The sequence below is a fragment of the Orbicella faveolata genome, unplaced genomic scaffold (assembly GCF_042242905.1).
Source record: "Orbicella faveolata isolate gen_17 unplaced genomic scaffold, um_ofav_v1 contig_12, whole genome shotgun sequence".
Taxonomy (NCBI): domain Eukaryota; kingdom Metazoa; phylum Cnidaria; class Anthozoa; order Scleractinia; family Merulinidae; genus Orbicella; species Orbicella faveolata.
This window is the reverse complement of record NW_028301539.1, coordinates 20,725,001-20,738,540: the sequence shown is the minus strand read 5'-3', so window position 1 is coordinate 20,738,540 and position 13,540 is coordinate 20,725,001. Positions and strand designations below refer to the sequence as shown.

The 13,540-nt window shown below is 37.7% G+C and overlaps 1 protein-coding gene across 1 annotated transcript; it reads right to left on the bottom strand.

Moving 5' to 3' along the window:
- Nucleotides 1-10,209: 10,209 nt before the first annotated feature.
- On the bottom strand, nucleotides 10,210-10,770 carry LOC149117093 (uncharacterized). The gene has a single exon (XM_089280908.1). The coding sequence runs from the start codon at nucleotides 10,768-10,770 to the stop codon at nucleotides 10,210-10,212; it is 561 nt and encodes a 186-aa protein (XP_089137034.1).
- Nucleotides 10,771-13,540: the final 2,770 nt, after the last annotated feature.

The window sequence follows — 13,540 nt, the reverse complement described above, 5'->3', positions numbered from 1 at the left end:
TCAACTCATTCTTTGCTGGAGGAAGAAAATCTTCTGTGTCTGTGATTTGGAATGGAATGTGTAACGGCAGTGTGTTTGTGCCGAAAGGGTTTCGATGTTCTTGAAGAGATAATTTTAAAATGAAGGGATTTCGTGTTAATATGCAGCTAGTGTAATTTTACTACCACAAGAAATGGAAGTAGTGAAGGCTTGATCATTGAGGTGAGCTTGTAACTTTAGCTAGATGATTGTCACAATTAAGTAGATCAACAAACCGAAAGTTTGATTAATATACGAATTGTTGCATGTATGAATGACCTTATCGTTCAATTTTTATCGCTCCTGTCAGCCTGATTATCGTCAGGTTCTGTCTCGCTCATTAGCGAGACATTTTTAGGGCCAGAATTTCGACCGTGTCTCGCTCAGAAGTTTTGTACGGGATCACTATTAGAAGCAAACGACCAATTGTCAAAACCACCGAAGCTGAATAAAAACGCTCCGAAGGGTTTAATGTACTGAGCTTTTATGAAAATTATAACTAAGATAGCTTTTATTAGCATACAAACCCTTAGGCAAACGATTTCAAACTCTTTGCAAACCCTTCGCAAAGCCCATGCACACGCTTTGCAAACCCTTTGCAAACTCTTTTTAAACGCTTTACAAACTCCTTTCAAAAGGTTTACAAACTCCTTTCAAACGCTTTACAAACTCCTTCCAAACCCTTTCAAATGCTTTAGAAACTCCTTCCAAACCCTTTCAAACCCTTTTAAAAGCGTTTCAAACTTTTTCCAAACCCTTTGCAAACACCTTGCAAACGCCATTTGAGGGCGTTTGAAACACCATTTGGCCCAAATTGAAATGTTCGATAAGACCTGTTTTCCTATGGAAGGTCATAATTGTAAATAATGTTAGTATTGTAAGTTTTGTTAGTATTGTTAAATTGTAAGTTACTTCAGAATTGTAAGTAGTAGGTAATTTTTGTATGTAATGTAATATAAGATATTGTAATGAAAACAATTCTTTTGAAAAAAAAATGGAAGTACAAACAAATGTTGTTTAGAAGATCCCATGCGCCGATTTTCCATCGAGTTATATTTGCAAGACTGGTACATGTTTACAAACCAGGAAGAAAGAAGATATTAGAAACACAAAAGCCTTTAAAAAAGGTTCCAACATTGCTTCACATGCCTGGTTGAACGACCATTCCATCGACTTTGGCAATGCACACGTGATTGAAAAGGGAAATTTCCGTGTTAGAAAAGCTTTGGAATCCTGCCACACAGCAATTATGATCCATGCTGACAGTAATGTGAAACAATTACCAAGACAATATTCAATTTCATTTTGAACTTTACATTAGCATTTTCACTAGCACACAAGCATTTTTATTGTTTTTATTATAATTTTGTTTTTTCACACTTTTATTAGTATATATTTTAACGTTCACGCTTTCTATCTATTACTCGTTAAAGACTACAGACTGGTAGTCGACAGCTTGTTTTAAACAAATTTTTAACCAGAGATCGTTTTTCTATTTTTCCAAATAAAACCATTAGTTTTTTGCCCGACTTTACATAGGTGTAATGCGCAAAGGTCTCCGCTTTCAGACTGACTTCACTTCGGTCACGGTAGATATCTCCTGTATTGTTAACATACTTGGATAATTGGGTGGTGCTATCCAAAAAATTTTCCACAGTGACACACTCTCTATTTAGTTTGCCAAAGTACCCTTTCGTGTAGGCGAATGTCACCAAACTCCTGTAGCTTCTCCAATTCTAAGTTCATAGCAAAATTATGGTTCAGCGAATTCATTTGAACAGCTTTACGTTCAATGTTGTGAATTTGATTTTCCTTCACCTTTTTCAATACATACTTTCCATTCTGAATTCCGGACAGTGCATTTGCCTCGTAAGCATTGCGAAAGGTCCCACTTGCAAATTTTTAGTTTTTACATTTTATTTGTAGCTTAATTGTATTATATAGCGTATTTAATTCTTAGGATTTTAACTTTTAGGATTTAGGATTTTAGGTTTTTAAAGGATTAGGATTTTAATTTTAGGATTTTAAACTTAGGATTTTAATTTTAAAGTATTGTAAAGCGCCATGGACAATTAGTGGAAAATGGCGCTGTATAAATGTATATTTATTAATTTATTTTATTTTTGTAACAAAAGCCTTACTTGAAATTGTTCGAACCATCTCATGTCCGTGACAGAAAACTCTTCAAGTGTCAAAGTAACAACATCAGTTTTAGGAGTGATTAGCTTGCTAAGCTTTAACATTACACTTAATGGCATTGATGCAGGCATCATGGATGGTTGGGGGATTTTTACCTTCTATTCCCACAGACTTGCTTGCGGGTACTGATTGAGGATATTTGTGAAGCCAGTCATGCTGTTGATTCGAGGCATCTGGACGTGCAATACCAGGTTCGCTAAATATGATGTGAAGCACTTTCCAATTCTTTATTTGGCTTGTCTCAGTGAAGGATGGTCCCCTCTCACCAGCAAGCAAATCACACTGCATATCGGTGAGCTGGAAATGCTTTTTGCATGCTGCTTTAATATTTTGGGGCATAGCTTCGCATTTGAGGGGAACCATGGTCAGTGGACCGATACCTAAATATTTTTGGCACGTGCCCTTAACAGATGAGGAAAGGTGTTGCACTGTTAGAAATTCCAATCCAGTTGACTCTGCTTTGTTGTTCCCTGTTCGTTTCTTGCCTACTTTCGCTCTAAATGCATCCCAATCCTGCTTTTTCTGCTTGGACATTTTGGCACATGGCATAAACACAAACCTAAAGTGCATTGTAGGATATATAAAGTTGAAATGTCTGATTGGCTATGGGCTCTGTGGGCCTATGGCACTCATGGGCCATGTGCATTTTTTTGTAATTTCTAAATAAAGAAATCGTCTTTTTTATTTTTTACTTTTTATTTTATTTTGTTTTTGTTTTAAAAACTAAATAGATAAAATAAAAAAAAGCTAAAAAAAAGGAAGAAATGGAAAATAAAAGGAAAAAAAGAAAAAGAAACTAAAATTAACCAAAAAAAAACAGGAAAGATATAAAAACTTCATGGCCCTAATGGGCCACCATAGAAGTTGGCAAAACAATGCGATGCAGTCTCAAAGTAAATGGAAGTGGAGAAACAACTAATAAACAATAAGATGAGATGAGGTTTTTGTGATACCCAGAATAATGAAGGTTGAAGTAGTTGTTATCAGCCGAAGGTGAAGGCTGAGGCTGATAACCCTTAGCGAGACCTTGATTATCCTGGATATCACAAGAACCAAATCTAATAATTGTTTTATTATACATTGAATGAAAAAAAATGGTCACAACAGTGAGTGGAACTGATAATTTATTTCTACACGTGTGAAAATATACAAATCAGCAGCACATAATTTGATTGACAAAAAATTCTAAGCATTAGACAACATGTGAAAAATTGAACAAAAGCTGGTTGAGAAAGTAGATAGCAATAAACAAGTCCAACCAAAGAAAACATTACAATTGTAACAAGCAAAATTTTTAGGAACTTGGGAGTGAGTTGTCTGAAAGTGTAAATCTCGCATAACATGCTCTTCCTCTTAGAGAGTTAAAAGGGGAGACAAATTGATATTAGTTGTTAGGCTTTCTAAACTCACAGAGTCTTCATTGGGAACAGAGTTGCTTGCGCTGGCAGCGGTTAATGTTTCTGACATTCTCCTTGGTGGTTTGATTGGTTTTGCTGTAGGCCCTGCTTGAACTTTCATTTCTGTGCCCACTGACAGTCATTATGTGACAAGTTTCAAACCCTGTTACAAATACACAACTGTGGACGCACTCGAACAGAAGCCTGCAGTTCAGATCATCACACACTTCGGATCACTCCTCAGTTCACAATGCTCTACTTTTTCAAGGATTTTGGTTTGTTCACGATTTGTTTGGTTTTGTTTTCCGCCTTACCACCATATACAACACTGCCGCCAATTGTGCCAAGAAGTCAAGTCCTCATGTATTCATCTTCTCAAGAAACTCGGAACTCCATGGCCAGCCGTTGTGAACTGCTCAACTCTGCCGTCATCGCCAGATCTCTGTCTTTCTCCTTCACAAACTGTGCCTGTCTCTGCTTCCATCTACTATGTTGCCTATGTATTTGCCATCTATTTTCAGTCTGCCATCCCCACATCGTCATTCATCCTTCTCAACAATTCATCCAACTGCCTCAATGCATTCAAGTTCTACATCCGCTTCATCAAGTTCCACGTCTGCTACTTCATCGCACTCAACAGTTAAACTGCAGATCAAGGCTCTGAGACTTACTTTTCCAAACAATGACAGTGGAAAATCCTAGATTAAATCCATGTTAAAAATGATTTTGAACTAAAAACTGACTTAGAAGCTCTTCACTCCCAAATGGCATAGCAGCAATTTGTTCAGTTGAACTATAAATAACCAATACCACTCTAGCGCTCCTTGCTACCCTCAGCTACACATGCTTCAAGACAATTATACAAATTAGTGGCAAGAATCTACTTTGCTAACTTAAACAAATTAATAACTGCACAGGTAACAACGAAAATATGTGAGAACCTTGTTCGGCAAGTTTTTGTCCTGCCGCACTGTTGGGACATGTGTTAGGGAAAAAAATGATTTCGGTCACTTAAATTTTACATTTTACTATGTCTTAGAAAAAGAACATTTGTATCGTTTCACTTTCTCTCACGAACTGTCTGCTAAACACAACGTCTGAAGTTTGCCATTAGAAAAAGAAAACAAACAACAATAACCAACATTGTGTCACTCATGTCCACTTCATGCTTGCCTGTTGGTCAACCTGTGATAAGAATGCACTGGCCTGACCAATCATTTCAATAGTCCCGGACTATGGGACAGCCTTTTTGACATGCCCTGACTTTTGGTTGAGCTATGGTTGCTTCGAGATGACTCAGATAGAACATGTTTCCACATAATTTAAATGAAAAAACTGTTGTCTACATTCTAGCTGTAAGACATCTGATACTCACCATCTCTGCCGAACAACCTGAAATTTCAAGGAGTAACATTAGTACTTGATGTGCTACCTTCAACTTAAAACTAATAATGCAGGATTCAAACAGTTTTACCCAACGTGTTATCCGACGCCAGGGACTTTTTAAGGTGCAGGCCAACTCCTGTAAATGGTTTTTGACCATCTCATCAGCTATTTCGTCCTAAGTCACGACGTAAAAATTACGAGAACTTAAAAAAATGTCTTAAAAAAGACAGATTTTCTAATTTTGTCTCTCACCGTTAAGGTTGTGGACGAAGCCACCACTTCACACTGTACAGAAAGAAACCACATGAAAGTCCAGATCCCACCGAAGAGCTCAGATTTCCTAATTAATGCAATAACAATTGCCTTGACACCACTATCCTCTGTCAAAAGACTAACCAAGGCAGATTTTGATGTCCTGTAAACTTTTACAGTTCATTACCTCATTCCGCCACACATTCGATCTATACTGCATGGAAAGCTGACCATTAACTGTTACTGTCACTAAAATAACAATAACTTATGAAAAGTCGGAAGGTTGTAAAACTCACTTTTCCTCATGTATGTCTGTTTCAGTTCATTCCTTTTTAAAACGGCGGCCATGGTCAAGAAACTTGTCACGTACACTTGTCAGGTAATTTTCTGCTTTCATTTGATACCGGACAACCTGCGAGTTCGTAACGAAAACTGACTCTTGGTATTGAGTATCAAACTCGTGTGATCTTATTACAGTGGAACCTGTCAGTGTATTTTCCATAAACTCAAGCCTTAAACGGAAAGCTGCATAGCTTATCCATGTTTCATCTTACTCTGCTTGCTACTTCTGGAATGCTTTTGGACACTCCGTGCAAGGAGTTCAGCTAGTGATGTCATTTACAGCAAATCCGGAGATGGTTCACTCTTCAGGGGAGGGGTGCAAAACGCGTCATTTAAAAAAAATAGATAAGAGAACCATTCAAAGAAAATCAGTTCAAGACAGCGATTGCAAAGTCCTAGTCTTACTTTTAAACCAAACAATTGTTTTCTTAAATTCTATGCTCCAGAAGGTCCAAGGTTCGATTCCAGGTGAGGCACCTTTTTTACTGTTTTTATTTTAGATGGCTCTGTTCAGTGACACGGCAAGATTTATTGTTTTTGTTTTTTTTTTCAGTCTTTTTTGCTCAATATCTCGTGTTTTCTAGTTGAAAAGTCATCTTATTGATTTAGCTTTCAAAGTTTTCTACTCAGCTTACTTAAATAGACCAAAACAAGAAATGCTAAGCTATCTTCACCCACTCTGTCTCCTGTTTCATGGATAATTCAATGATAGTATTTACGCATTTCTGATTCCAAATTCTGGCTTTCATATTTTTGAGTTCCCCTTTCGAACCTAATTTGCACTCCCTTATATAAATATGTACATACTCATAGGGCATTAGGGAACAATGGTAACTAAACCAAGTTTACGAAGAAGTTAAACGTTTGTAAGGATATATGTGTTTGGGTATGCGATTTACTTGAGATCAAACACATATTTTTTTTATTCTTGCATATTCTATTTTCCATAGACCATAGTGTATAAGGCATTGGTATTAGCTTTTTCATATCACATCTGGTTCGTGTAAAATTCTTGTTTTACCAATTTTCAATTTTTTTGTTTATCGTTTCCATGGAAATATCGATTGCCTTAAGAAATACATAATACAATACTTCAATCCATTTCCACTTACTGGTGTAATTTTCATACCAATCCGATTTAGGAAAGACTGTTAAAAAGCTGATTGAAAATGCTTGGTATGGTCCAGAAAAAACTGTATCGAGATACCTTAACAAGAAAGGAAGGTAGTTTTTGTGTTAGTTTGTTAAAAGATATTGATTGTTAATATTGTAGGAAATCAAAAGACCTTGCGCAAAAATTCATTCTTGATTTACTTTGAAGCACGCCTACTGATTGTTTTAAAATTTTGTCTACAATTCATCCATTATGGTTTGACATATTAAAAGATAAATATCAAACGTCAATCTAGATTTTGAGAAAATCGGGCTTGTTTGAAAATGAAAGAATACGATAATCATTGTTATGATAACCTCTATTGCTAAGAAACCAGTAAAAAACTAAACTATGGTCACATATGATCATTATGGTGAAGTTTTGGAAAAATCGAAGATTGGCTTCATAGTGAATTTGTATTTTCAAAATCACCACCCAGTAGCTAAAAAGCTACACCGAGCCTCCTTAAGTCAGTTTATAGACTTTCTATGGGAATTTCACTACAGTTGCCACAATGCTAAATCATACAGCCATGAATGTGGAAATGAACCTCATTTACCTCAATGTGGCATTGTTTTTCTGTCTTCTGTGCAATCCAGCATTTTAGGCAAGTTTTTGATTCAATCATTTTTCCGTGTAGATTCCTATAAGAACGAAGCAAAAGGCAGGAGACTTGACCAGTTTATCGTCCAGAGGTGAGCCTGCAAATCAGTTTTGCATCACAAAGAAGTGCAACACGTTTTAAAATCAGTTTCCATTTTACAATGTTGTGACAAAATTTGCAAAGCAGAAGAAAAAACTATTTAGCCTTAAAAAACCTTCCTCTTTTAAGTTTTCCTTGCAAAAAGATGACTTCAGTAAACGGCCAAACTAAAAAGGCTTGCTTGGAGATATGAAATTTCTCGAAGATGAAACCTACTAAACAGCCTCTCAAGAAACTTTTATAGCAAAAAATCATATTTTGTATAGGTAATCGTGTTTTTTCTCGTTCAATTTGGAATTAATTTGCACTTGTGAGTTTTCCGAAAAGCTGAAATTGCACTCACTGCTTTGGCAAGTGCAATTTCAGCTTTTTTAAAAATTAATTCCAGATTGAATAAGAAAAGCCATATGATTACATTAATAAACATGAAAAAATTTGTGTGGAGGAAGTGCCGGAAGATCTTCCTTGAAGCTATTTTTTCACATATGAGAAAACTAATTTTTTTGAAAGTTTCCACACAATATTCTCGTCATCATTTTACGTGATATCATTGGCTTAGAAAATTTCCTTTTGTATTTCAACCAATCATAATCCAGAATTACGATGTGTAATTTGCACTGGTGTTACACGTTTTGCTCAGGTGTTACACTGTTTGCACTGGTGTTACACTTGGACTACACTGCTCTCAGCCAATCAGGATGGAGTAATTTTTTCATGTATGTTATGTGTAATGATCGTTTGGTAAAGAATCAGATATAGGTTACTTTCGAAATGAGTGTATAACAGATGGTGTTGCATTGGTCATTGACTTTTGTAGATGTGGCAGCTCCTAAAAGAGCCATTTTTAGCAACCTGAAATCTTCCAAAGTGATGAAATCAGGGTGTGGTACTTAAAGTTGAACTATTTTAGAACGGTGGCTCCTAAGAGAGCCGTTTTTGTAATCCAGGGCAGAAGCAGGTTAGTTGCCGTCATCCGTCAAACCGTCTTACATGTTTTTTTCATCTGGCACCAGGGTCTGGTAGAAGGAGCGCTGTGGTTCTGGAATGTACTTTTTGACCATTTTATTGAGGTTGTTTATTTTGTATGGATTGATTGGTACAGGACTGTCATAGATCAGAGGAGGGTGGTCTGAATCAACCTCTGAATGTGAAATCTTTACATGGTGCCATAGTTTGCTCGTATCGAGGGTCTTCCAAAACCACACTTTGTTGAGATGGGGTACCATGACAATCTTTACAGCTGATGGATGGCGACTTTCTCCCCAGCTAAAGTTCATCGACACTGTGTCCGTCAGTTCAAAGGTGTTGCCCTCTATATCTTTCTTGTCTAATCTGTACTTGTCACTTAGATGGCTGTTCCAATCCGAGAATTCTTTTTGTTTCATGTCACAAACCTTGAAAACAACAAATAATATGCAATTTGAATAAGGAGATGAATAAACACAGCGTTATTTGACAGTTTGCTTGAAGTCAGCCAGGTGAGATTGTTTTTCATTTAAACATGTCAAAATTAAATATCTGTCCTTATCCTCAGGCTGATAAGTAAAATTCTTTCACTTTTCAGAAATAGATAATCCTTCTTTAATCAATGGCTAATCGTTCGCTTAGTAATGGTCTTTAAAATCTAGCATCACTTTCTTACCCAATCAAAACTAAAGCCAAAACCAATCATGTCTCCCTCACACCATTTAGAAATTACCTTGCCTTTGGTTTTATGACACCCAGTTGAAAACTGCTCTAATCTTACCTATAGATAAATTCTTGACTTGGAGACTCCATGTGTGCATCACTGCAGTCCTTTTGCCATTTTTTGTTATTCCTGTTACAATAATAACTGAATATAATTCAAAATAAACTTACAATGAATGGTTTTGTTGGCTTGGCTTCTCTGACGACTGTAAGCCAATCGTCAGGCACCAATGCCTGGGCAGTTTTTATCCTCTTTTCAATCTGGGTGAAATCCCTGTTGACAGGCATTGTTAACTTGTTATGACGATTTCTAAATCTGGCCAATCACAAGCGTTGGTTCCCACAGGTTGACAAACAAACTCACGTGCACTTGCTCGTGCGAAGAGATTGAGGGAAACTTTTTGATCAATTTCGATAATAAAAAATTAATTGAATCTACACGAAATGTTTATCGGATTTGACATGAAGCGATGAGTACTCACCTTGCTCTCTTTGGTCTGAAAACCATTCCAACATCTGGTCTAGCTCTGGATACTTTGGAGTGAAGCGGCCCAACGTTGTTCATTTCACAGACATCTTCAGCTCGCCACTGAAAAGCTTCGCCTGGTCTCTTCTCCATCGACGAACCATCGACTCGCTAATCCTGTAATCTTGGATGATCTCTGAGTTGTTTTCAACAGCCTCAGCTTCAGCAACAACTTTGAGCTTAAACGCTATGTAAGAAGTACGGCAAACTTTTGGCATGATGAATACGATCACGGACGCTATGTAAACTGATAATTTCGGTAAGCATTTGTTTGAGACTTAGTCTAAATGGTGGAATTCGTTATGTTCAGCTGTACTTATAGACTTGTTAGGATCAATTGATATTCACATTCTCGCTGATTCGCTAACTGTTTACAATAAACTTTTGAATATTCATTTGGTTGTGTTTATTCGTTCAACAATCAACATATGTTTCCTGAGAGGGACGCTTCAAAGGTAAAATTTTTCTGCGAAACTTTGGTCTCGGCTTATAGCCGAGAGTTTTCCAATTTTTTTTGATAAGCTTAAGCCCATCGTCAGTTCTCTCAAGTTTGGGGTCTCGGCTTATAGGCGAATAAATACGGTAGGTTGGAGACCCAAGGACTTGGCTCATTGACATCTTCAATAACATTTTGTTCTAACATTCTGTCAAGCTCATTATTAACTGCTTCAATTTGACTGACAGGTATTCTTCTTAGGTGTTGACTTACTGGTTTGACCTCTGGGTCAATAGCAATCTTATGTTCAAAATTAGGTACCCTTCCTAATCCTTCAAAAATATCAGAGTATTCTTTGAGGAGTGAGTCCAACTCACTGTTGCTACCTCGGTTGACTGAATTAATACCCTGGGTAAGAACATTTAACTTAAAACTGGAACTGCGTCCTAAAAGAGATTCAGCGTTACATGCTATAACATACACTTTAGCATTGACAACATTGTTACTTGTTCTTATACAAGCATTGAAATAGCCTTTACCTTGCAATGGTTCTTTTTGTCCATATGCTGTAAAGCGTTTTTCTGTTGGAGACAGTTCAAGGTTCTTAAATTGACTTCGGTACAATGTTGAAGATATTATATTGTACTTACAACCTGTGTCCACAATCATTTTGGTCCTTTTAGTTTGACTGTAATTGAGCTGTTGGCATTGTTGAGTAACATTACTGGTTCGTTCTCATCATCACCGGAGCTTTGGTCAAGCCAAGTTCCTATGTTGCAAACTTTGTTAGGGCGCTTCTTTGGAGGTCTGTCGTTGCCGGTTCTGGTTGGAATTGGACTCTGCTCCTTTAGGCTTGGAATGACAAACTTTCTGCGGATGCTCTATTTTTTTGCAGCCATTGCATCTGGAGTTGATTGCTTCACTTTTGTTCGTGCTGTGGCCATCCTTTCCGCCGCACCTGTAGCAGGCATAAGTGGTTTTTGCTGGTTCCTCCTGGTTGTTGAGAACACGGTCAATGGGAAGAGGGTTTTCCTTTGTTCCGCTAGCTATCAGAAGCGAGTCTTGTGTCGCATTCTCCTCACTTCTTGCAAACTTGATTGTTCTGGACAGGCCGAGTTTCACCTGTTGTAAGGCCTTGGAGGTGCACTTTTCGACAATTTGGTCATGGATCATTTCCTCCTCTAATGTCCCAAAGTTGCAGGATATTGTAAGTTCTCAGAGACTTGTCAGGTATATATCAATGGGCTCATCTACCCTCTGTCCGCGAGACCGGAATTTGTAACGTTCTGGTATGACGTTTTGCTTTGGAGCAAAATGGCCGTCAAGGGCAGTTTTCACTTCTGCCAAGGACTCGTGCTCGCCTTGAAGCGTGTTGAAAATGCGCTGTACTGTCGGGCCAAGGCAGTGCAGCAGTATAGCTCTCTGGACGTCGTCCTCTTTCTTGGAGAGACCTGAAGCAATCAAGTAAATTCTGAACACACTGACCCACTGCTTCCACTCACTGTAAAGCTCGGAAGCATCCGCGTTAAAAGATGTGGGTGCTGGCAGAGAACGCTCCATTTCCCCTTCGTGTACTTCAGCTGGTTCTGACTCGTCTTGTTCTGATTCTTCTGTATTTAGGATGTCAGCTGACTGTTCTGGATTTTGACCTGTTTCTTGTGCACTTTCTGCACATTGGATTTCTTCCTCCTCGTCGCCAGTGTGTAGTCATTTAGAACATATCTTTACCGAGACAGAGAAGAACTCCCTTTCATGTCACATCCAATCTGCTTTATTCATCATGATCATTCTCTATATCCCGTAAAATTCTACTTTCACACAGGACTAGTACTTTTACATCATGCAGTAGTTTCACAATATTACAGTAACGAGTGATCGGCATAATAGCATAACGATGTTGCTATGGTAACCAATACACTACACACTCTGAATCCCTCCCATCTCCCATAAAATCCTTCTTGATGTAAGATAAATGTGAAACATCAGAAATGATTTGATCTGCTCTGAGACAATAGTTAACATCTCTCGACTGATTCCACAGCCGGTTGTGGCACACCAAAATGCGAAATTCAATTCTTGTGGCCAACAAATCATGTCAGGACTGGATAGCGATTTCTTCGACTCCTTACCGATGTATGAGTAATCACCATTCCTTGAATTATCTCTCTGAATTTTGTTCAAAAATAAATTTTTGGAGTGACGTAAATCGTTATTTCTTTGTTGAATAAATGACAAAATGATTGCACGGTTTCTGAAAAGATGGGTAAGTTTTGAATTAAGTTTTGAGTTAATTCCGTTGAAAATCCACCTATTCCCAGAGCCTTCCTCTTTCCATCTCTCCAGTACTCAGGATCTGATCCGGAGACATCACTCCAATAACTGGGGCTCTCTTTGAATTGTACATTCTGAGTCACATCATTAATTTTATTGAAGTCATTCCAGGCTTTCTGCCTCACTTCACCTATTTTCCGTTTCGCTTGTGACTTTTTCATCCATGCAGCCATTTTATTTGTTAAAATAGTTATCATAACAATCATCGTGGATAAAAATGATCATGTCATAAACTTCCGGGAACCTCTTGGTAAATCTCAATATATCAGACTCCTGAGTTGCTCTCTCTATACCTTGTGGTATAATTTAAAACGAACAGGGGAAATCATGATTTTTGATGCACAAGACAATGCGAAAGTGAAAAGGATACCTGAGGGAAATTACTCCCTCAAAACTCTCGGAAAAGTGCTCGAGGTAGCATTCAAGAATGAAAAAAATAAATCTACGATTTGATGATGTGGAAGGCACCATAGTCATTGAAAATCCACTGCAAAAGAAAATTCAAATAGATCGTGGCCTTACTTCTCTTCTCGGTCTCACCAAATTCGGACTCATTGAAAAAGGGAGGAAATTGAAGATAAAGACCATCATCAATCAGTTGACTTTTGACACTTACCTTATTCACTGCGATCTCATTGACTGAGAAGAGAATCTCTTTTATCAAAATAAGCAAAGCAAGGCCTCCCCCTCTTCCATCTTGGCGAGTTTTGACATAACAGGAGGACCTTTCGAGAGTGACTTATTCACCAGAAGGTGATGCGGCGATAAGGAAAATAAAAAACCTTAATCATATCACTTCCATGAGAATTAAAGTAACTGATGAGAATGGTGATTTAATTGATTTCAATGGACTCCCTCTTAGATTCGAAATAGAAATTGTATAAAAAATGTCAGATCAAAATATCACTCTGAGCGGGCCATCATTATATCCAACTCTGCTGGACAAAACAAACATCCTGTCTTTCAGGATGAAAAAGATTTGTGATTGTCAGAGAGAACTCGACAATGAAATTTCTCTTTATCAAAAGGTGGGAAAAAATACAAGAGGGCTCACGCAATAACTCACACATCATCCGCTCTGACTGGAGTCACGGCCACCGTTCTGTCA

Excerpts from the sequence above, each read along its gene's own strand:
- LOC149117093 (XM_089280908.1), bottom strand. The coding sequence starts at position 10,770 with ATGATTGTGGACACAGGTTGTAAGTACAATATAATATCTTCAACATTG.